At 39.2% G+C, this 24,353-nt stretch overlaps 2 protein-coding genes across 2 annotated transcripts; both read right to left on the reverse strand.

Moving 5' to 3' along the window:
* Window positions 1-1,526: 1,526 nt before the first annotated feature.
* LOC149236755 (uncharacterized) lies at window positions 1,527-7,019 on the reverse strand. The gene is made up of 2 exons (XM_089369019.1): window positions 6,413-7,019; window positions 1,527-5,392 (listed from the first exon to the last, which is right to left on the reverse strand). The coding sequence occupies exons 1-2, from the start codon at window positions 7,017-7,019 to the stop codon at window positions 1,527-1,529; spliced, it is 4,473 nt and encodes a 1,490-aa protein (XP_089225145.1).
* Window positions 7,020-11,960: 4,941 nt separating this feature from the next.
* Window positions 11,961-17,421, reverse strand: LOC149236756 (uncharacterized). Its single transcript, XM_089369020.1, has 4 exons — window positions 16,557-17,421; window positions 15,379-15,842; window positions 14,450-15,284; window positions 11,961-14,368 (listed from the first exon to the last, which is right to left on the reverse strand). Exons 1-4 carry the CDS (start codon window positions 17,419-17,421, stop codon window positions 11,961-11,963), a joined length of 4,572 nt encoding a protein of 1,523 aa, XP_089225146.1.
* Window positions 17,422-24,353: the final 6,932 nt, after the last annotated feature.

A 24,353-nucleotide genomic window follows, 5' to 3' on the forward strand; every position in this document is an offset into this window, starting at 1 on the left:
TCGGCTCTTGAAAGGATTGGGATCCCCTGATAAGATTTTGCTGCGTGCGGAGAGGGTACAGAGGGGATGGTCCCGAACGCAAAGCCAGAGAATGTCTGCCGTGAACGCATGATATTCTATGTTGAGACAGAGAGAGATGATGTGAACCAAGTCAGGGGGGCGGATTTGGCTTTTGAGGTACAGTTTTGCGCAGTCGAGGAGATTTTGGAGGGGATAAGGAGATTTGATGAAGAGCCAATTTCGAGGGGAATGATGCCTGGGGTTACTCGGATTCTGAGATGAGGGGATGGGGTAGGGTCAAGGATAATTTTAGGGGCGAATGTTCGCCCTTTGGCGAAATTAAGGGGTTTTAAATTTTTAGTGGGCGAATATTTTGTATCATAGTACATTTTTACAAATCACCTCAAATAGCCCACCTTATTTTAAGGGAGAGGGTAAAAAAGGTAAATTTAGCCCTTGAAATTAGGACTTACAACCTTCCATTCGCCCATTTTCAAGAATAGGTTTTATTTAAGTGAATCCATTCGCCCATTTTCAAGAATAGGTTTTATTTAAGTGAATCCTATGGGCCAAGTACCATATTTATAAAAGAGGTATGGTAAATTAATAAAAATATAAATAAATGAGAGGTATGGTAAATAAATAAAACATTTTTTATATTTACTCCATAAGTCACCTTATATACATGTAAGGGTGTAAACAAATAAAAATATAAGTAAAGTGGAGGTATGGTAAATAAATAAAACGTCTTTTTATACTTACTCAAAAGGTATGGTAAATAAATAAAAATATAAATAAACGAGACATATCGTAAATAAATAAAACCTCTTTTTATATTTAGTCCATAACCCTCGTTCTATTTATGAAGGCTCAAGAAAGAGGTTTTATTTAAGTGAATCCTATGAGCCAAACACCATATTTGTAAAAGAGGTATGGTAAATTAATAAAAATATAAATAAACGAGAGGTATGGCAAACAAATAAAACATTTTTTTATATTTACTCCATAAGTCACCTTATATTTACGAACACTCAAAAAATGGGTTATATTTAGGTGAAACCTATGGCAAAAATAATATGGGACAAATACCATGGACTAGATTGTTATTAATACCATGCAAAAAACCATCATTAACCCTAATATTAGAATTAATAAAAATAAAAATGGCACATGGTATTGACTCATGGTATTCACCAAAATGGCACATGGTATTGACCCATGGTATTCACCTGGAATGTAGCCTATTTAAATGGGGGAATTAAACCAGCATGTAGCATATGCTAAGATTCACTAGGACTTTACAAAGTTTTATTATTTAGTGAAAGACTCGCCAAGATCTTACAAGATTTTATAATTGAGTAAAATATCCGCCATGCCTGGTGAGAGATTCGCCAAAAAATTATATATACATATTATATTATTGATAAAATCGCCTTCCATTTTTCTTATATACCATGGAGATTCGCCCATTTATTATATTTATAAATTTAAGGGGGGTTCTTAAAATTTTCCCTGGGTAGGGTGGCTTAAGGCATGGCTTTGTCATAAACTTCATCATTTTCTCTGACCTGGCCTGTCTGTCTGCTTGTTGCCTTGTTGGCCTGATCATCAGCCTCCGTATTGCTTCCTCTTAGAACGTGCTTGAAGATGACCCCGCTTATTCCCCTGGTATTTTCCAAGATCCTGCATTTGATGCTGTTCAGGGCCATTTGTTTGAAATCCTTCCCAGAGATCATGGCGGCTATGATAATAGCTGAGTCTCCCATAATTAGCAGGTTTTGGAGGCCGAGTTTTCTTGCTATAGAAGTTCCTAGGAGGAGATTATAGGCCTCTGCCTTGTTATTGGACATAGATCCCAATCCCCATTCATAGATAACTATGGTTTTTCCTTGGGTGTCTCTGATGATTCCTCCAGCTCCAGCTTGACCCGGGTTGTTTTTTGATGCCCCGTCAAATTGAAGGGAGGGTCTCCTTTGGTTTTGTATCCAGTCTCTGATTTCCTCTTTGGTCCCTCTCAGCTTCCAATCAGAATTTCCTTTTCCTGTGCTTACTGTTTTTTGAATTCTTGCTTCATAGCTGAATTTACTCATCCACTCTTTTTCTCTTGGGTCTCCCGGTTCCGAGCCAACATGGGTTATTCCATTTGCCCCAATGGTCTCTGAGACGAGCGCAATTGCTTTTGCCAAGGTGCTGGGGATGTTGGGATTCTTATTATTGAAAATGCATTTGTTTCTGGCGTTCCATATCTGCCAACAGAGGTTTGGGGGTATGCTGTTCCACAACCTTTTAGCCAGGATCTTACCTTTTTTGGGGTGAGGGTAACTTCTTCCCCAATTTTTCTGAAGGAGTGTGATCTGGTTGGGGAGGTCGCCTATGATCAGCGGGCTAGTGATGAGTTTCCAGCAAGTTCGCGCAAAGGAGCACTCTATAAAAAGGTGGTTACTGCTTTCTTCCGCTGCCCTACACAAGCAGCAAATTGATGGGCCATGTATACCCTTCTTCCTTATATTTTCCGCAATGAGAATTTTACTGTTTAGGAGGGTCCAATTGAAGAATTTTACCTTGGGAAGGCATTCAATTTTCCAAGCCACTTTGTGGAGAGGCCAGTTGTTTATTGCTAAAACATTTTGAAGGATTTTATAACCCTTTTTGAATGTGTAGCTGCCACCGTTGGAGTCCCAAACATATTTATCTTCTGACATTCTGTTAATGGGAGCTGAGCCTGTGAGTGTTGACTTGAATTCATCCCAAAGATTCTTAAGGTCGTTAGGGAGGGGGATAGACTTCCAGCCTATCCAACTGTTGTGGTCCCAAGAAGAGATGTCATAAAGTGTCTTGAAATTTTCCTCTGTCATCCACCATTGCAAGGGCCTGAAATTAGGAATAGCTTCCCTTGCTTCTGAGCCCATTATTCTGTCCGCCCAAATGTTGATATTTCTGCCATTGCCCGGGACTCTTGAGATACATGCTTTGAATTGAGGAAGAGTTTTTTTGATTAGCTTCCAAACTGGGGTGCACTGCCTGTCAATAATGATTTCTGAAAGGATATTGGAGTTGGCCCTGTTCAGGTATTTCTTTTTTATGACCTCTGTCCACCAAGCTCCTTTTTCATTTAGGATTCTCCAGATCAATTTAAAACCCATGGCCATATTGGCAAATCTTGGGATTCTTATTCCGAGCCCTTCTTTCTCGAAGGGAAGGATGACCTGATCCCATTTTACCAGGCTGAACTTTTTTGAATCTTGCCTTCCTCCCTGCCACAAGAAGCTTCTGATAAGTAGTTCCATGTGTTTATGAATGCTGGCCGGGGCGAGAGTAGTTGCAAACTGATAGATTGGAAGAGCTGAAAGGATGGCCTTGATGAGGATTGTTCTGCCCGCCAAGTTGAGCCAAGACACTCCCCAGCTCTGAAGCTTCCCTCTCAGCTTCTCAATTATCTTGACCCAGATTTCAGTTTTGATCGTTTCCTTGGCTAAGGGTAACCCCAGGTACATGAAATGTGTCCAGTTCCTTTGTGCAGGGATGTCCAAGATTGTGGAGATTCTCTGAATGATATGTCTGGGGACATTCCATGTGTAAATCATACACTTGTTATTGTTTAGCCTACCTCCAGAGGCTTGAAGAAAGAGTTCCAATGTTTTCTTGAACCTCCGGGCCATGAGACTTGAGGCGCCTCCAATTAGAAGAGTATCATCAGCGAAGAGGGAGTGGTTTATCCCCTTGGTTCCCCGAACTATGTCTACCCCTGTTATTTCTTTTAGCCTGCGCAGATTCTCCAGGTGTATACTTAGAGTTTCTGCCATGATGATGTAGAGGAAGGGGGATAGCGGGCATCCTTGCCTCAAGCCCCTTGAGCTTTTGAAGAAATTGCTGGGCCTGCCATTAATGAGGGGAGCTGTCCAGGTGGATGAAATGCATTCCATGACCCTGCTGATGAAGAGCTCAGAGATGCCGAATTTCTTTAGGACTGCCTGGAGAAATTTATGATTAACTCGGTCAAAGGCATTCGCCATATCTAGCTTGATGATCATGCCCCTTTCCTTCCTATTTATGCTGTTGTGGATTGCCTCCTGAATAAGAATGACATTGTCCGTTATTTGTCTTCTAGGGACGAAGCCTCCTTGGTTCTCAGAGATGATGGAAGGGAGAAGTTTTTTTAACCTGTTAGCTAATATCTTGGTGATGATTTTATAGGAGACATTGCACAAGGATATAGGTCGGAATCTATCAAAGGATTGGGGATTGGGGTCTTTGGGAATGAGGGCTAAGTGGGAAGATTTGATGCTGCTGCCCATTTTGCATTTCTTAAAGAAATTCTTTGCCATTCTGGTGTAATCCTTTTTGATGATCTCCCAATGGTTTCTGTAAAAAGCCACTGTGAACCCATCAGGGCCCGGGGCCTTGTCCAAAGCCATGCTGAAAATTGACCACTCAATTTCCTCTGTCGTTATCTCCTTATCCAACTCGGCATTTTGAGCTTCTGAGATTTTGTTTTCAATTATGCTAAGGAAATCCGGATTTTCCGTGTATTGAGGATCAGCTGTTAGGAGAGCTTGGAAATGTCGGGACGCTGCATCCTTTATTTCCTCTTGCTCTCTGAGTTCACTTCCTTCCATCATTATTCTTTCTATATGATTCCCAGCTCGCCTAAGTTTAAGGCTGTTGTGAAAAAAAGAGGTATTTTTATCTCCGGATTTGAGCCAAAGACAACGAGACTTTTGCCTTTGCTCTTCCTCCTCCCTTCTGTTCTGTTTATACAGCTCTTTATATAATTCATTTTCTTTGGCCTGATCTTCTTCTGTGTCCTGGCATCTTTCTTTTTCTTGGTTCCATTGCTCCAACTTCGCTTGGAGGTCGATTCTTTTTTTGCCTTCCTCTGTTGCATGATTTCTTGCCCATTGTTTGATGGCAATCCTGAGAGATTTGAGCTTAGCTTCCCAGATGAAATGAGGAGAGCCCGAAATTTCTTTTGCCCATTGTTCCTTTATCAGGCTTCTAAATTCTTCGCTGCTGTCCCAGGCCTTGTTGTATTTAAAAGGAAGCGGTCCCATGTTTTTCCCTTTATCCAGTGTCAAAGCCACTGGTTTATGATCTGAAATGTAACCTTGAATAATTTTGCTTTGGATACTTGGGTAATTTGCCACTATTCCCTCTTGAGCCAGGATACGATCAAGCCTCTCCTTTATGTTATTACTGCCTGTTCTTTTATTCGACCAAGTGAAACGACCATTTTGTGGAGGTATGTCCACTAAATTATGAGCTTGAATAATTTCTTCTAGGGAGTCTCTTGAGGGATCAGCAAAGAAGTTTCCTCCCAGCTTCTCATCAGCGTTCCTTATAAGATTTAGGTCGCCTCCCAGGAAGATGTTCCTTTCCGGAGCAGTCATTAGATCTGAGGTGATTGAATCCCAACATGAGGCTTTATCTCTATAGTGGTTGGGTGCGTAGATGTTGTATATTGAGTATTCTTCTGTCGTGGCTATATTTTGCATGTCTGATCTTATCCACCATCTGTTCTGCCTTTGGTTTTTAAGTTTCCATTTGTTTTTGTCCCATATTGTCCCTATGCCTCCTGAGGCGCCAGCTGCGCTCGATGCTATTCCTACATAGCTTCTGCTTTTTTTCATGCTGTTTTGGAATTCCTGTTCCGTGATTTTGGTCTCCTGGAGAAGGAGAAAGTCTGGATGTTCAGATTTGAGAAGATCTCGGACTGCGTTTGCTTTTAGGGAGGAGCCCATCCCCCTACAGTTCCAGGAGACCAAAATCATCATTTACCTTGTTTATTGGGAGCCCCACTTTTCTCTTTCATCTTTTCTCCACTTCCTTTAGTCTTATCTAGATATGTGTCCATTGGTTGTTGGGTCCCGGTGGCCATTTCTTTTGCAGCGTTCTCATCCCTTATCTCTTTGTTAGATTTCCTTCCAACTTTTCTGGGAGGGTCGGTAGAGAGGTTGTTTTCCTTTGATTTGTTCCTGGTTAAGATTCTTTCCACTGTTGGGGGAGGGGAGGGCTGGGGGGGAGAGATATGGGAAGGGGATACCACGGGGCCTCTCGGGGATGGGGGGGGGGGATGGGGGTTCTTCTGCAGACAAGGTTTCAAAGGGATTGGAGGAGGAAGGGAAGGAAGGACCAGATCCAGAGGGATGGGAGGGGGGGGAGGGGGTTTCAATGGGGGGCTTTGAGGACGTGCCTGGAGGGGGGTTTGATTTTTTCTTCTTGACTATTTCCCAAGCTTCTTCAGGAGCTTCTACATTGCCTTCGGAAACATTTGATTTAGATTTACTACATCTATTGGCAAAATGCCCATATTCGTGACATACCTTGCACTTGAATGGCAGCTGCTCGTAGTCCACTTGCTGTATGTGCGTCCACTGATCAACTTTGAGTTTGATTGCTTCCGGCAGTCCCTTACCCAGATCTACTTCGACACATATCCGTGCACAGGCATGCATGTTCTCCCTTGGTTCAGATCTGTCAATATATTTCCCTACTGCATTCCCTATGGCTTTCACTGATTCGTCTCCCCAGCAATGAAGCGGCAAATGAGGCAGGCGAACCCAGACGGGGACAGCGTTGGGGACGTCCATCTCTGGGTCAAAATCAGGGGTCCATCTGTTAAGATAAAGGCCCCTGGAGTCCATGAAATAGGGACCGTTTCTGAAAATGAGATTACGGTCCTCCATTGATTCAAAAAGGAAGGTGAAAAACCCCCTCCCACAGAACCTGATTGCTATTTTTCCTTGCACCATCGAGTTCCAGTTTCTCTCGACCCAACGTTGTACTGAGCGAGGAGAAGGCCATAAGCCCGTGAACTGACCGACCAGGCCACGTTCTGCTAAGGCGACTGCAGCTCTCCTCGGGAGGGTAGGAGGGAGCGAGACTTCCGGGATTTCATCTAGCTTCTTGATGAACTTAGAAGCTGTAGGGCGGATTTTTCCTGCAGCATTCTCCGGGATGAGAGAAGCGAACGATTTTTCCAGGTCTTCCTGTTCTTGAGAAGGCGGATCCATTTCAGGCATGATCGAAGGGTTCAGGCGGAGCACCAGCGGAGGCCCCGAGGGCGGGGAAGGGCAGGAGGCCCAAAGGTAGAGAAGGGCAGGAGGCCCCAGTCGAAGAGGGGATCAGCAGCGGGAGGGCGCAGGCCTAGTAGCAACGCTGCCAGGCGCAGGCGCGCAGGAAAGATCAGGTCAGGGGTGAGTGCAGCAGGACGCAGAATCGCCAGAACTCATATATATTTTAATATTAGGATGCTAAAAAAAAAAAAATTGGAGGGGCAGAAAAAACGAAACTATAGAATATATATATATATATATATAATTGTTAATAAATAAGTTAAATAAATAAATAATTACATTTTTAACCTTAAAATTATATTTTAACTAACTTCCATATAAATAAACTAACCATTGAATTATTATTGAATAAAAAAATACTAGTCAACCTAATATTATGATTTTAATATGATGATGATGATGATGATGGTTAACATCCGCTGAGACCAAATAATGATCTATCGGACCTAAAAAGACAAATTATTTATTTTGATTTAAGATTTTATTCCTATGCTCAAAAAGCTTGGAGAGAAGCCTCCCGAGTTCACTATAATTTTGGCATTGTAAAAGGTTAGGAAGGTCAGTATTGTAACAAAGGTTGTGAAATTGAGATCTAATGTGGTTGTATGTAGGGCACTCTAAGAGGAAGTGGTTTTCATCCTCGATGCTCCTATTCTCACAAATATGGCAGATCCTTTCCATCCATGGCGTTTTAGGAACTACCCAGCGGCCAGTTTCACTATGGAGCTCATAAGAATTCGTTCTAATCTTTGCTATATTAATTTTCTTCTTTGAGCTAGTTAGAATAGAGAGATACTTTTGATCTTGAAGGGTGGGGTTGATGACCTTCTTATAATAACTTAATTTTCTTTTAGACGCTAAATCTTTCTCACACCACAATTTTTCTTTGAACTTAGAAGTAACAATATCTTTAATGTTATTTATGTTTTGCAAAGCATCATTCTCATTGATCTCCCAATAGTTTAGCCAGGCCCTTGTGTCCTTATGCCATCCTCGGTTAAGCCTTAGGTGGTTTTGGCTGGAATTTAAAGCTAGCTTAGGAAGTCTATGATTGTCTATGTTATTGAGCTTGTGCTTGTACAACAGAAACCTGCGCATAGCTAGGCTCTCAATAGGAGAAAGACCTGCTTCTATAAGGAGAATAGGATAGGGTGTATTACTTTTAATTTTCAGGTTATAAGTTATAAAACGCTTTTGGATTTGCTCAATCTTCCTCCATGATTCTCTGGAGATGCTACAGCCCCAAACTTCACAGCCATATAAGATAACAGGAGTGACTAAAGTTTCAAAGAGGAACTTCTTTTTATCCCACATTACGAGGTTTGCTGTTTTACAATTATTTTCAAGGCCAAAATAAGCTTTCCATCCCCCATTGATCCTTTTCTCAATGCTATGGTCCCAGTTGAGCTTGTGATGGATATCAATTCCTAGGTACTTGTAAGAATACACTTCCTCCAAGTTATTATTGTCATACATAAAATTAGCGCAAGTGTCCTTCTTGGATTTGATAATCATAACTTTTGTTTTGTCTGTGTTAATAGTCATACCCATGGTAGAGCAGAAATCCTTAAGAAGCTTGAGTTGCTTATCAAGATCAGAAGGGCACCTTGCCAAAAGAACAATATCGTCAGCATAGAGAAGAAGGATAATAACTATCCCAGCTAAGATTGTGCCACCACATCCTGCTTCTTCTAAATAACCTTCGAGCTTATCGATGTAAATGCCAAATAGAGTAGGGGAGAGGGGGCAACCTTGTTTAACTCCGATGTTACACTTAATATCTTTTGACCACCCCTCATTGTTCTTTAGCTTGGCAATTACATTCTCGTATAGCCTTATAGCAGCAACTATAATACCAATAATAATTATTTAATAATTTGAATAAATAAATAAATTATCTTTTCAAACCAACCATTGAAATTATTAATCCTAACTTTTACCTTAATAACCTAATAGTATTATATATATATATATATATATATATATATATATATATATATATATATATATATATATATAAATTTAAATTTAAATAAATAAACATATTCCCTTTTAAAACCAACCATTTTACCTAATTTAACTTATTTCCATAAAAATAATAATATTAATTATAATAATAATATTAAATTAATAAATAAGAATTTGACCTGGGTCCTAAGGTCAAAATTAGCTGTTAGTCAATTTAGCCGTTGGAGGCTCTGCTCAGACTATTTATCATGCTAAGTTGGTTCGAAACGCGTCGACAAATGTATGTCTACATGTGATTTACGCCGAAGTTATTCTTTCAAATATTATGGATCACAGAAGCCTCAATTCAACAATTTTATAAATATAAAATAATAATAAAAAAATAAAAATGGCCCATGGTATTGACCCATGGTATTTATGTGGAATATAGCCTATTTAAAGGGGAAATTGAACTAGATCTATCTTAACTCCAAATCTACCAAGTTCAGAGATGGATCAAATCTATTGATATGCAAACCTAGGCTAGTTTAATTCCCCTTTTAAATATGCTATATTCCACGTGAATAACATGGATCAATAGTAGGTTCTCATAAACTTGGAGCTCAAAAACCACCTGAAACTTGACCAAGTCAATTTTACCTTAACTACTCGACAAAAATAAATAAAAATAAAAATAATAACTTAGAATTTTTATTTTAACATAGGGTTATCCTTATTTTCTTTTATTTTGACTGAGTTCAATGTTTAAAATGACATTACAACACAACATCTTTATCACCTCAACACAAAAATATCAATTTACTTTTTTAAAATTTTAATACAAAATTATTTTATATATATATATATGGAGTTGCCTTGACCCACAGGGGATTTAAACATTGATAAATAATTTTTCATAACATGACAATCACCAATTAAACTGCCTCTTCTAGATTTAATCTATTAAATATTAAAAAAACTACTATTAAAAACTAGATAGATAAGAAGAGACCATTTAGCGAAATCAGAATAATATTTAAAATATTATTAGATTATATTTATTAAGAAATTGTAATATAAGAAAATTAAAATATTATAAAAAAGTGATTAAACTTAATTTTAAAAATCAAAATTGTTTTTTAATTCTTGCTATTATAAAAAGAAAATAAACATTGTAAAAGAAATAAGAATTAATTTTTATGAATAACACAATGAAAAATGTGTGTAATGCAAATTTATATATGTGACATAATAAATGCTTTATATTTGAAATAATAAAAAGTAGCTATAAATTTTTTAAGCCAAAAACACATATATTTTTAGATGAAATATACAAATATTTTTAATTTAAAAAAATTAAATCATTTAAAATTTTATTTGTTGGAAATTTGAATAAATATATGTTAAATTAATTTGCGAGAGACATGTACATTTTTTTTAATCTTACTATGAAGAAAATATTTAACATTTCAGGTTCGCTGCACATGCTTTTAACAACGATGCATATAGTTGTGTCATAATTTTAACATGTAACCTGTTTATATTTAATGTGTGCAGTTATGTCATAATTTAATAAAATTCATCTAATTTTTAATTACTCAGATTTGATTTTTAAATCTTCGAATTATTAACTTATGGTCTTGCGAAAAAAAACTATTAAATTTATGAATTAAAAATTATTTTTTCTTATTGCAAAATACACGTATTTTACGGCTTGACACATTTACATTAAATCAAAACATTTTATTGATTTTTTACTCTAATAGTGGTTTATAATTAAATCGATAATCAGTTTAGTAGTTTACATTTTCATTTGCTGTTTGATATTTACATATATTTTATTTTTTAACATCTTGTTAGATATATTTTGCTGTTTGACATTTAGCTACTGTATTTATGTTACAGAGGGTCATCTCTTTGGGAGACTGCTATTTCCACCTCTATTGCAATATTAATGCGCCCTGACATGCCGGGGCGATAGCCAGATATAACGCGCGCCGTTTTTTTTCCTCTAGTTATCACGTTATATCTAGCTATCGCCCCGCATGTCATGGCGCATTAATATTGCAATAGAAGTGAAAATAAGAGTTTCCATCTCCTTGTTACTCAGACGTTTTTTTAAGTCCATTCACCTTTCAATTTCCAAACAACACTATAATTGTTGGGTGTTATTTAGTAGAAAAATATAAAATTCTCTTGATAATTAGTTGTGAATTTAGGGTATGACGTTGGGGTAATGGGGCATTTATTTTTTTAATTGTATTTTTTTGGAATCAGAAATTTATTAGCTTTTATGATTTTAGATTGCAATTAGGTTTTTTTTGAATTAATTTAGAGAGCTAATAAAAATATATAATGAAAGTAATTTTAAATTGTTAAAAATATGGTTTAAAAAATAAAAATATGTAAATAAAATAGTTTTGAATTATTATATTTAGATTTGCTTAAATATTTAATGAAAATTGATGTTGTTTCATAATGGGACATCTTTTATCATCGTTGCTGGTGGCTATTGATTTCTCCTTTTCTTTTTTCTTTTTTTTCAAGAAAGGAGGTTTTACAGGTTTCAATTAATTATGTAAGCATCTAGAATTTAATGTCTTCTTTCAATCAATTATGTGAGCATCGAGGACCTAATGTCGTCTTTTCCAACACTTTCATGGTCATTCATTGCATTTCTCGTCATTTTCCTCAACTATATGTTTTTTTTTTACAAAAACGGTTATGGGACTTTCATTAACTGTCTAGCAAAATACCATGAGTTCGATTACAAAATCTGATACTGGTTTCTTGGAATCTCTCCAACCAGCTGAGCATGCCACAAACACTTTTGAATCGCATTTTTTTACAATTTTTCACATGATCTTTTCCTGCTATCTTCCCTAGCTTATGGATACAAACAAACTGCTTTAGCAAAAGACGGAAGAACATAGAGATTTTTTAGGGGATTGGGTCCCAGGAGAGTTCATTATCTCTAAGGATAGATCCAGCATCTAGCTGGGCTGCTCTATTTGCTTCTACATCTGCTTCCTTGTTATTTGTTCTTAGAATATGGAAAAATGTCAGCTTCATGTGTTTTATCATGCTTTTGATTCTTGAAATTGTCCTTGCCAGTCGTAGATCTGCTAGATTTGCATTGTTCACCATTACATTTATAATGATTTGGGAATCTCCCAGCACAGTTGCTTCTGTGAGTCCCATGTCCCTCAGTGTTTTGATCCCTTGGAACAGCGCCATGACTTCCACTTGAATGCTTGTGGTGAGGCCTAGACCCCAAGCAAATCTGTGAGTGGAAGGCTCTTTTGGATTTATGATTATGCCTCCTGCTCCAGCCCTTCCTGGATTTCCTTTGGCTGCTCCATCAAAGAACAAGAAAGGAAGAGTTTGATTATTCAACCAAGCTTGAAATTCTTCTTCGTTTTTCCTTATTTGCCAGTCTTTAAGGCATAGAGGAGATATTGTAGACTTTTGAAATTTTAGATTGAGAGCTGCTCCGAACTCCATGTCATGCTGGCTTAAATTTGAGTCGTCATCTTTATCACTCAGCCACTCATTTAGTTGTCCTTTAACTGTGTGTGCAACTACTTTATAGTTCTGTTCCTTGTCCCTGAAGATCCTCCTATTCCTCTCCAACCAGGTTTGCCAGCTAATAAATTTGGGCAGGGCAGTCCAAGCAAATTTGACAATCTTGTTTTTTGGGCCTGGTCCTGGATATCTAGTCAACCACCCAACAAACAAATCTGGAACTGCGTGGGGGAGGTTGGGCATCAGTTTCTGCGTTCCAAGGAGCTCCTGCCAGATTTGAACTGTAAATTTGCATTCCAGAGAAATATGGACAACAGATTCGGAGTTTTCTTTACATAGAACGCATCTTGAAGGACCAAGAAATCCCCTTTTCAGCAGTCTATCCTCTGTTAGGATTTTTTGATGGCATAACAGCCAGCAGAAAAAATCAATCTTTGGGATAGTAGGAAAATTCCAGATACCTTTCCAAGGCGCCGGATTGGGGGGGACGTGGGGTCTCTCCGTGATCTTGGCATAGCCCTGAGACACTGAATATCCTGTCTGATGCGCTCCCCAACCTCTCGAATCTTTCCTTCTCGCGTGGATAGGGGCAGCTCCATGAAGCATCTGAAGAAGCGTTGCATAATCTGGTAACCACGCAGCTGGAACGTTGGGCGTTTTCCAGCCTGCCCAACTGTCTCCATGCCAAGAAGATATGTCCCATAGCGTATTTAGATTCGCTTCTTCCATCCACGCCTTCAGTTCTTTCCTTAGACTTGAGTTTGCAATCGGAGGTCTATTCATAATGCTATCCTCCCAGATTCTAATGTGCTTGCCATTCCCGGGAATCCAATAAGCGTTATCTCTGATAAGAGGCCCAACTTTAAATATTAGCTTGCTGAGGGGGGATCTGATCTGTTCTTTAGGTTGCTCCAGACAACGTAGTCGCTGCCCTCTGAAATATTTTCGCCACAACACCAACTGGACCCATCCAGGCTTTGGTGCTATGATCTTCCAGATCAGTTTAGCACCCAATGCTAGATTCTGAGTGCTTAAATTTTTGAAATTTAATCCTCCTTCTTGTAGCGGCCTGGCAACTATATCCCAGTTTACTAATGAGAGTTTCTTTTCATTGTTCTTGCCTCCTTTCCAAAGGAATTTTCTGATTAATTCCTCCATGTTTTTAATGACTCCCATTGGTGCCAATAGTACAAAAAATTTAAACAGAGGCAGGCTGCTTATTACTGATTTTATTAACACTGATTTCCCTGCCAAATTGAGCCAATGTGACCCCCAGGCCTGCATTTTGTTTTTGAATTTTTCTATCTGTGGAGACCAATCCTTACTTGTAGCCCTCTTGTGGAAGATTGGCAGCCCGAGGTACTTGAAGGAAGTCCAAGAAGCTGATGCTGCAAATCCCAGGCATCTGGCAATGGAGTTGGCAGCAACCACTGATACATTCCAGCAATATACGTGGCACTTACCCTTGTTTAGTTCGTTGCCCGATGCTTGGCAGTAATCTTCCAGCACCTCTTTGAATTTCCTTGCCGCTAGATGAGAAGCAGCCCCAAGAAGCAGAGTATCATCTGCGAAGAGTGCATGATTGATGCATTTGATCCCTCTTGCTATGCCCAATCCAACTATTTCTTGTTCTTGTTGTTTCTTATTTAAGTGGAAACTGAGGACAGAGGCCTGCAAAACAAAAAGGAGAGGCGACAGGGGGCACCCCTGCCTCAGCCCTCTAGTTGCTTTAAAGAAATCGGCAGCCCTGCCATTCACTAGAGGAGCAATCCATGGTTCGGAGATACAAGCTCTGATCCATTTTATGAAATTTTGTCCAAAACCTAGCTTGTGCATTACATCAAACAGAAATTTATGCCTTACGCGATCAAAAGCATTTGCTAGGTCGAGTTTAATAACCATACCTTTTTCTTTCCGTCGGAGGCTTGAGTGGATCGCCTCTTGGACCAAGATGAAATTGTCTACCAACTGCCTGCCTTGAATGAAGCCACCTTGGTTCTCCGGGATGACTTTAGGGAGGATTTTCTTCAATCTGTTTGCTATAACTTTGGTGATCACTTTGTATCCGATGTTGCATAGGGATATTGGGCAGAATCTGTTGAAGGAGTTAGCGCCTTTTTCTTTAGGAATGAGAGCCAGGAACGCTGAGTTTGTGCTGCCCCCAATTTTTTGACACTCTTGGGATTTTTGTATCATTTTCATAAGATCCTTCTCGACTATTTGCCAGCAAGTTTGAAGAAACCTGGGCGTGAAGCCATCCGGACCCGGGGCTTTGTCGGGTTCCATTGCAAACAGAGCATCTTTAACTTCGTTAGCTGAGATTTTACTTTCCAGAATCTGGTTCATTTTTGCAGTTATGAGTTTGGGAACATCATCTATCAGTTTGGCAGTCTGGCTGATCCCCATATCTTCAGAATACATTTTTCCAAAATGGTTTGATGCTGCCTTCTTGATGCTGTCAAAATCTTTTATGGTGTTGTTCTCATTTTTTATTTCTGATATATTGTTTCGGCATTTTCTAGCTTGGGCCTGTTTGTGGAAGAAGGAGGAATTACGGTCTCCAGCTTTTAGCCATAGACTCCTTGACTTGAGTCTCCAAAACTCTTCTTCTGCCAGGCACGCTCTATGGAATTTGTGTTGCAACAGGTTTTCCTTATCTAACTCCTCTTTGGTGATTTCGGCAGCTTCCAGGTGTAGGTGATGGAGTTCCAATTCGTTTTGAATTTTTTTTTCTGTCCACTGCAGGATTTGGCAATGTCTTTACCCAACCTTTCAGCATTTTTTTGATCCTACGAAGTTTTTCCTCCCATACAAAGAAGGGGGACCCCTTGACCGGCTCTTTCCAGCTCTCTCTAATCATATGCAGGAAATCAGGCTCTTTGATCCATAGGGAGCTAAACCTGAAAGGTATAGGTCCTAAATCCTTAGTGGGAGTCAGCTCTAGACTGATAGGCTTATGATCAGAGGCACTGGTTTGGAGAATGTGCATTCTAGCCTCCAACCCCAAGAGAAGGAAGGAGCTTTGGACAAGAAAACGGTCAAGTCTTGCTGCTATGTGTCCCGGCCCCACTCTCTTGTTTGACCAAGTGAAAGTGCCTGAGACTGGTTTTATATCTAGCAGATCCCAATCTTGCATGAGGTCTTCTGCCCATTCTCTTGTCGGGTCCCTGACTATGCTACCTCCTCTTTTTTCTAATGCTTGGAGTGTGAGGTTTAAATCTCCAGCTATAATGACATTTTCCAAGTTTTCTATATCTGCTAGGCCTTTGATGGAGTCCCAACAATCTTTTTTCTCACCTGCATTGTTAGGAACATACACATTGAACAGACATATAATCTCTTTTGAGTCTAAGTGTTGCATTTTTAAAAAGATCCAATGAGTGTTGAGGGACTCAGAAATTAGAGAAAACTTATTTGAGTTCCAGAGCGCCCCCAGCCCTCCCGATGCTCCACGGGCAGACACTGCATGCGCTCCATTTTTTTTCCAAAATTTTTTGCTTGCTTGGAGGAAAGCTGAGTCCTCCAATTTAGTCTCCTGGATGAGGAGGATATCTGGGGATTCCAATCTTGTTAAGCTGTGCATTGCTTCTTCCTTAGCTGAGGTACCCATCCCCCTACAATTCCAGGAGATTATTTTCATCATTTATTTCTGCCTTGGGGGGCTCCCTTAGAGCCCTGTGTTTGAATCCTTGTCACCTTCGGGGTTTTGGCTAGAAGCTTCTCTAGCGTTGGCTGGCTGCCCTGGAGCTTGTCCTTGTAGGTTTCTTGTTCTCTTTTTTCTTTTGCAGATTTGCGCCCACGAGTAGATCTTCTGGGATTCCCCGATTTCCCCTTCTTCCTCTGATTCTTCAGACTCTTGGGTTTCATCCTCTTCTTCTGTAGCCTTTTCTTTGGAAGGCTCTGGGCTTTTGGTGGAGGGGGAGGCTTTGGGGGGAGAGGTCTCCTTTGGAACTTCTGTCTCATGTGTGTTCATGATCTCAGATCCGAGGATTTCGAATTTATTCCCTTGACTTTCCCTGACTGATTTTTGAGCTATGCCCTCTTGGTGGGTTTTGGCACCCCCATTTGTATTCTTCCTGTGAGAGGTTTTGGATCGCTTTGCCTGGTTCCATCCCTCGTCCTTTCCTTTTTCTTCCACTCCTTTAGTCGGGCAGTCCCTGGCAAAGTGCCCGTAGACATGGCACTTCCGGCATTTGAATGGCAGCTGCTCATAGTCCAGTTTCTGTATGTGGGTCCAGGGACCTACCACTATTTTGACGGCTTCCGGCAGTCCGACTTCCAGATCTACCTCCACACAGATTCTAGCACAGTCATACTGGTCCTTACTGTTGGCCTTATCTATGAATTTTCCCAGGGTATTGTCGATATGCTTCAAAGAGTCCCAGTTCCAGCAGTGGACAGGGAGATTTGGGAGCCTCACCCACAACGGGACCGCTGTGGGCACGTCCATCGCCGGATCGAAGTCTGGGGTCCATTTATTTAAGTAAAGCCCTTGGGGGCCCATGAAATAGGGGTCGTTCCTGAAAATTAAATCTTTGTCTTCTTTTGCAGAGAATTCGAACAAAAAGTAGCCTCTCTCGAGGAAGTAAGAGGTTACCTTGTTTTGGATCAGAGGTGCCCAGTTCCTGGCAACCCAGTTCTCGGTTGTCTTTGGTGAAGGCCAGAGTCCTATAAACTGTCCTACCAAAGCCTGATCTGCCATCGAGAGGGCTACTTGAATCGGTCCTTCCAGCGGAAGAGCGATCTCCGGAATATCCTCCAGTCTTTTCACAAACTTCGCTGATTCCGTGCATTTCTTCTTAGGCAGGGAGGCTAGGAGGGTTTTAAAGGCCTCAGTTGCAGAAGTTGAAGGGGGAATGAGAGATGGCTCCTCCATGGCGGGCCAATTCCAGCCAGGGCGGCCGCAGCCTGGAGCCAGGCCCTCGGCGGACCCCCGCAGGCACAAAATTCGGTTCTCAGCGGACTCCCACGCAGGCTCCCGAGAGGGTCTTCAGCGGCTCCCACGCAGGCTCAGAGAGCGTGAGGTGCAGGCGCGCACGCAGGTTCGGCTCCCGCGAAGTGCGGACTTTGTAGGTCGCAGCAAAACCCTATATTCCTTAGCCTTTATTAGTCAATTCTTTTCTACTCATTTTCCTCAACTATATGTTACTACTAGTTATTTCTCATTATCCTTTGCCTCTCTCTCACAACTCTAGGTACACAACCGATCCATGCCATCTTGGTAATTTGGTCACCATAAACATTAGTGTACAATTTTGCTGAAATTTCTTTTAGATGTTGGTAGTATTTATTTTAGTTTACAATGTGGATAATTATGACATTTCGTAGTAGCTCACACTTTTTTATAGGTTTTTTTCAATATCAATGTTAAGGGTCCACTACACTGATGTATCACTTTCGCTTTTAAGTACCTTAATTTGTTATGGGAAATTGTGGGGCTCCCAATCTATATACAATATCTTTCTATTTCTTCTTCCATGGTCAAGTTATGTTCTATAAAGTTTTTAAAAAAATAATTCTATAAAGTTTCCGAAAAAATAAAAGTTGTTTTTGTAGAATGATAGTCTAATTGTTATGAGTTTTAGATGAACTTTTTATGGAATTTATACACTTTTACAAGTTTTTTTTCACATTGAATGTATTTATATATTTCAAAACATATTTTAAATAATATAAAAATTAATATAAGTTAAAAAAAAAATCACTGAATTTAAAAAAATTAAGAAGTAGAATAATTAGGTAACATTTAGAAAGTGTTAAATGTATTTTATTTTCTAGATGTGTTTTAATAACTTGTGTTGTTTTATTTACTTAATCTTCAACTCAATAAAATGTGGACTTAGTAACTAGAATGTGAATTTAATAACAATTTATAATTAGATTGTGGACTTAATCATTATTTATAATTAAAATGTAGTAGACATAACAATTTATATATTTAATAATAATAATAATAATGGGGATTTTTTTTTTATATGTTTAAAAATAATTTTTATGGGGATTTACTTTACGAAGCGTTCAGAGGAATCAAATTTTTCAATATACAAACCTATTTGACTAAGAAAAGGTTTGCACCTTAGTAGATTTATTCCTCTCAACTCTTGATAGATCTGAAGTTAGATGGATCTATGTTTGGTTGATCTGATTTTAGATGGAACTATGTTGGTTTTCAGCAACACACATTATTTTTACACACATATTGAATATTTTCGTTATTAATATTTTTTCCTCTGTGCATATATTTAATTAATTTTATTATTAATATTCTTTTATATACCAAATTCAAATTAATCATTAGTTCCCTTATACCTTAAATTAGAAAGAATTTATTAATGGAATAAGAATTCTCTCACTTTTTCTCTCTCTATATGTTTGATGTTAAAATCTTTTACTCAACATGCATCTTGAAATATTTGATGTATAACCTATATTAAACTTTTCTTTATTATTATTATTTTTTAAATCTTATATATCAATTCCATCTTAAAAATGAAATAAATGACATATTTGAAGAAAATATAAGAAATTTTTAAATTTAAATTACTTTATTTTATTTTATATAGACATCAAAATATTGTTATTAACAATATTATTCTCAAGTTTGGGTATTAGTGCATTCTTCTTTTGTCAACATATATTCCTCATAATGAAGAACTCAAAATCCGATCGTGTGCAGGCCTGACCTAGCTGCCATCGCTGCCTCCTGCAACCTTCCCGCTTGGCAACCTCCTGCTACTGGGCTTCCTTGAGCTCAGTCTCGACCCCTCCCTGATGGTTCTCCTCTTCCTGGGCAAATTCCCGCTCCCTTCCTTTCTCTCGGCAACCTCCTGCTGCTGAGTTTTCCTCCACCATGCCCCTCTCTGCAGGGGGAGATTCTTCCTCTCAGCATGGAATAGATGAACAAGAAGCAGCATTTGCTACTTTAATAGCAGAAAATGGAGCTCCAAAAGCCAGGCCAACTACTAGCAAATTTGTGAAGAAGTTAGCAGACATACCAGAGATCTCTTTACCCCCAACTCTACCCAGGAAAGCTGCTATATCTTTAGCTGAACGTGGATTGGTGGGACAATTTACAGGGTTGTGGCCCTCCCCCAGAGTAGTCCGAAAATGGGTGGAGAGAAACTCGAGTGCAAATATACAAGAGAAGATAGCTATAAGGTTTTGTGGAAGGGGATATCTCACTTTCCTATTTGAAACCAAAGAAGATAGGAATCTAATATTCAGAAATGGACCTTACTTTATGGACTCCAGAGGCTTGTATCTAAATAGATGGTCACCAGATTTTGACCCAGAGATGGACATCCCAAGCATTGTCCGGTGTGGGTCAAATTGCCACATCTTCCCCTCCATTGCTGGGGCGATGAGTCGGTGAAAGCTATCGAAAATGCGATTGGCAAGTATATAGACAGATGTGAGCCAAAAGATAACATGCACGCCTATGCTAGAATCTACATGGAAGTAGACCTGGGGAAAGGGCTACCAGAGGCAATAAAAATCAAGGTGGACCAATGGACTCACATCCAGCAGCTGGACTATGAACAAATCCCTTTCAAATGTAAGGTATGCCATGAATACGGTCATTTTGCAAATAGGTGTAGTAAAATAAAAGAAGTAGAGAATTCTGAGAATGTTGAGACACAAGAAGATACTTGGGAACAAGTAAAAAGAAAGAAGCCCCATAATAAACAAGCTACTCTGAAACCCTCTCAACCTCTCGAAACCATTGCTTCAACCTCTATTCCTTCTATCATCACGGACCCTCCAGTAAACCCGACCTCTAATCCATTTGAACTTCTGGGAGAAGACCTGCCATCCCCTTGTTCCCCTACCCAAGTCAATGCATTAGCCATCATCTCATTTCCTACCCGGAGCTTATCCTCCCCCCACCCACCGTTGATCGAATTCTCACTAGAAATAAAGTCAAAGAAATCACCCATGCGGGGGATTAGTCGAAAAAAGCAGGAAAGAAATCCAACAAAGAAATAAGAGACGAGGCAGCAGAAAAGGAAATGGCCATTGGCACCCAACAGCCAATGGACTCCTTCCTCGGCAAATAGAAGGGAAGTGGGGAAAAAATCAGCAAAAGGGAACAGGAGGAACTCACCATAAATCAAGTAAATAATGATTATGGTCTCTTGGAATAGTAAGGGTCTGGGCTTCCCTTTCAAAATCAACACAGCACGAAACATAATAAAACAGGAACAACCAGACATTATTATGATCCAAGAGACCAAAGTCAGCAACCAAGAGGTCCAAAAATTGATCAAGACTCAATTTTTTTGAAGGAACAGCTATGGACTCCATTGGAGCATCAGGCAGTATTTGCACGTTGTGGAACAAATGGAAATGGGAACTTGTCAAACAAAAACTCAATAATTATTGGGTCAGGACAGATCTAAAAAATAAGAATACGAATGAAGAGTATATCTTTATAAATATATACTCTCCAAACCACTATAGAGATAAAGCTCTGTGTTGGGAATCAGTAAAAGAAGAAATTTAGTTATAAGAGGGGATCTAAATTTGATTCGACATATAGATGAGAAGCTGGGAGGCAATTACTTCAGTGGTCCCTCAAGAGCAACCCTGGAAGACCTCATAGAAGTGCACAAACTTCTTGACATTCCTCCAAGCAACGGAAAATTCACCTGGAGCAATAAAAGATCGAGAGCATATAATATAAAGGAAAGACTAGATAGAATTCTGATTCAAGAGAATATAGTAGCAACCTTTCCAACCATCAAAAGCAAAATAGTGCATGCTTCAGCCTCTGACCATAAGCCGGTGGTGCTGATCTTGGATAGGTTGGAGAATCTCAGTCCGATTCCTTTCAAATACAACAAACTATGGGACGGCAAGGAAGCTTTTAGCAAGCTAGTAAAGGAAAGCTGGGATACTTCGGTTATAAGCTCCCCCCATTACGTATGGGAAACTAAACTAAAAAACTTAAAATCAAAACTAAAAGCTTGGCAAGAGAAAACGCTCTCCAGGAAAAAAAATAGAGCTGCAAAAGAAACTTGAAAATTGGAGCAAGGAGAAAGAAAATCAACAAGATACCGAGCAAGAGTATGCTTTTGAAAAAGAAATCTTCTTGGATCTTTACAAGCAAAACAGGCAAGAGGAGGAGGAAATTAGGCAAAAGTCAAGATGCTTATGGCTTAAAGCGGGGGATAAAAACACCGCTTTTTTCACAACAATTTAAAGATAAGAAGAGTTGGTAACCAAATTGATAAAATTCAAGTGGAAGGACAGGAAATAAAGGAAATGGAGGAAATTAAAAAATCAGCTCATAATTACTACAAAAACCTTCTCTCAATAGGGATCAGCAAGTGGATAGCAAAGAATTCATTCAGCAAATCAACAGCAAAATAAATGAACAGCAAAACAGAGAGCTTGAGAAAGAGGTCACAGAGGAGGAAATAAGAGAAGCAATTTGGAGCATGCACCCGGAAAAAGCCCCTGGGCCGGATGGGTTCACCATTGTTTTTTACAAGAACCATTGGACTACAATAAAAAAAGATTTAGTAAGAAGGATAAAAAAACACTTTCAAAAAAAATAAAGTGGGAGAAAACACCAAAGCTTTCCATTTGGCTCTCATCCCAAAAGAACCAACTCCTATATCTTTTGATAGATATAGGCCAATCTCCTTATGCAATTCCTCTTACAAAATCATCACGAAAATTTTGGCAAATATACTGAATTTTTTTTTGCCTAGTATCATTTTAGAAAATCAAGGTGGCTTTGTCCCAAAAAGACAGATAACAGACAATTTAATATTAGTTCAAGAAGCCATCCACAACAACATCCAAAGAAAGGAAAATGGCATGGCCATAAAGCTAGATATGGCCAACGCTTTTGACAGAGTAAATCATAATTTCCTCGCTGCCGCTCTTCAAAAGTTCGACATCTCCCCCAAGTTCATAGATATTATTATGGCTTGCATATCCAATCCTTGGATAGCCCCATTGATCAATGGAAGGCCAAGCAAATATTTTTGAAGCACTAGAGGTTTGAGACAAGGGTGCCCGCTTTCCCCATTTTTCTACATCTTAATGGCAGAAACGTTGAGTATTCAGCTAGAAAGCCAAAGAGAAAAAAGGAAAATTACAGGCATTAGAATAGCTCGAGGAGTTAAAGAAATAAACCACTCGCTCTTTGTTGACGACACTCTTCTTATTGGGGGAGCCTCTAGTATCATAGCCAGGCGGTTCAAAAAAATTCTAGATGACTTTCTTGATGTCTCAGGAGGCCTTCTAAATAATAAAAAATGCAAAATCTACACTTGGAATGTGCCAATTAATATAATGCAAAGGATCTCTCAAATTATGGATATCTTGATTCAGTTAAAATGGTGTCATTTTATTTATCTTGGTTTACCGCTGGCAAAAGAAGTGGTTAAGTCTGAGTTTTGGAACAAACAAATTAAAAAAATGAGGGGTGAGGGGGGAAATACAAAGTTGGGGGATGACGTGGCTATATCTAGTAAGCAGAACAATTCTAATTAAAGCTCTCCTCTCAGCCTTACCAATATATCAGTATGCTTTAATTTTTGCCCTGGCAAGCATACACAAACAAATGGAGCTAATTACTAGAGGTTTCATTTGGCAAGGAGGAAAACAAGATTCCAAAAAATTCAGTCTTGTTCGATGGGATCAAGTGATTCTCCCATTCAAAAAATGAGGTATATCTATTAGGATTCCAGGTTTGAAAAACAAGGCCCTTGGTATCAAGCTTGTGTGGCGAATGCTAAATGGAAATGATCAATGGTGAGGCAAAGCTCTTTCAAGAAAATATCTCAATTGTCAACGGTTAAAGATGCTTAGAGAAATAATTCCAGACCGCTCTTGTACACAAGTCTGGAAACTCATCGAGAAAATTATTCCTCAAATTAGAGACCATATCTCTAAGAACCCGGGGAACAAGAAAGACACCTCTACTTGGAACGACAGATTAATTGCAGCAGCCCCCTTAAACCAACACCAAAATTTAAGAGGTTTGAAAGATTGGATGGAAGAGAAAGGCACAACCTCTTTATACTCCATCTCTGACTGGGACCAAAACAGGTGGATTGCCCGGAGAATGCAATCACTTCCAAATAAACTGAAAAATCAGTGGGAAGATTTGAAGCTTCTTCTTACAGAAGTTTCCCCCATAAATAAAAGGAGCCAGGATAGTTATATATGGGACCCAAGCGGAGGAAATTTTACAGTTAAATCAAGCTACAACTTTCTTCAAAATCACAACAATCACGAAAATTGGAATCTTTGGTCAGTTGTTTGGAAGAATGAATGCCTCCCCAAAATTAAATTTTTCTCCTAGACACTCCTAAAAGGAAAGATCCTTATGGCGGAAAATTTAAGGAAGAAAAGTTTTCATGGTCCTTTTATATGCGTCTTGTGTCAAAAAGAAGAAGAAAGCATTCAGCACCTCTTCTTGAATTGCACTATTGCAAAACATTGTTGGAAGCAACTCATCAGTCCTCTTGAAATGAACATTGACACAATTGAGCAGCTGATAACTTTAAATAAAAATTGGGTGCAAAGCTATCCATATGTAAAGAAAAAAAAATTCCATAATTCGAATCTGGAAGTGCCTCCCTTCCACTCTTTGTTGGCAAATATGGTTAGCAAGGAATAAGTGCATATTTAAAGGCCAAAAGCCAAATTCAGGGTCCATTTTAGCCAAAACTTGGGGTCAAATTTCGGAGATGATAAGCGCAAATGGTGTGCCAATCATGGATCAAAACAGCTGGCAGCAAGAAGAAAAGGACTGGTATAGAAAAGCCCTTATTGGAGGCTCAGCAAGGA

The sequence above is a fragment of the Pinus tabuliformis genome, chromosome 8 (assembly GCF_031772625.1).
Source record: "Pinus tabuliformis cultivar Carrire ecotype Pingquan chromosome 8, CPIR1, whole genome shotgun sequence".
Classification (NCBI taxonomy): domain Eukaryota; kingdom Viridiplantae; phylum Streptophyta; class Pinopsida; order Pinales; family Pinaceae; genus Pinus; species Pinus tabuliformis.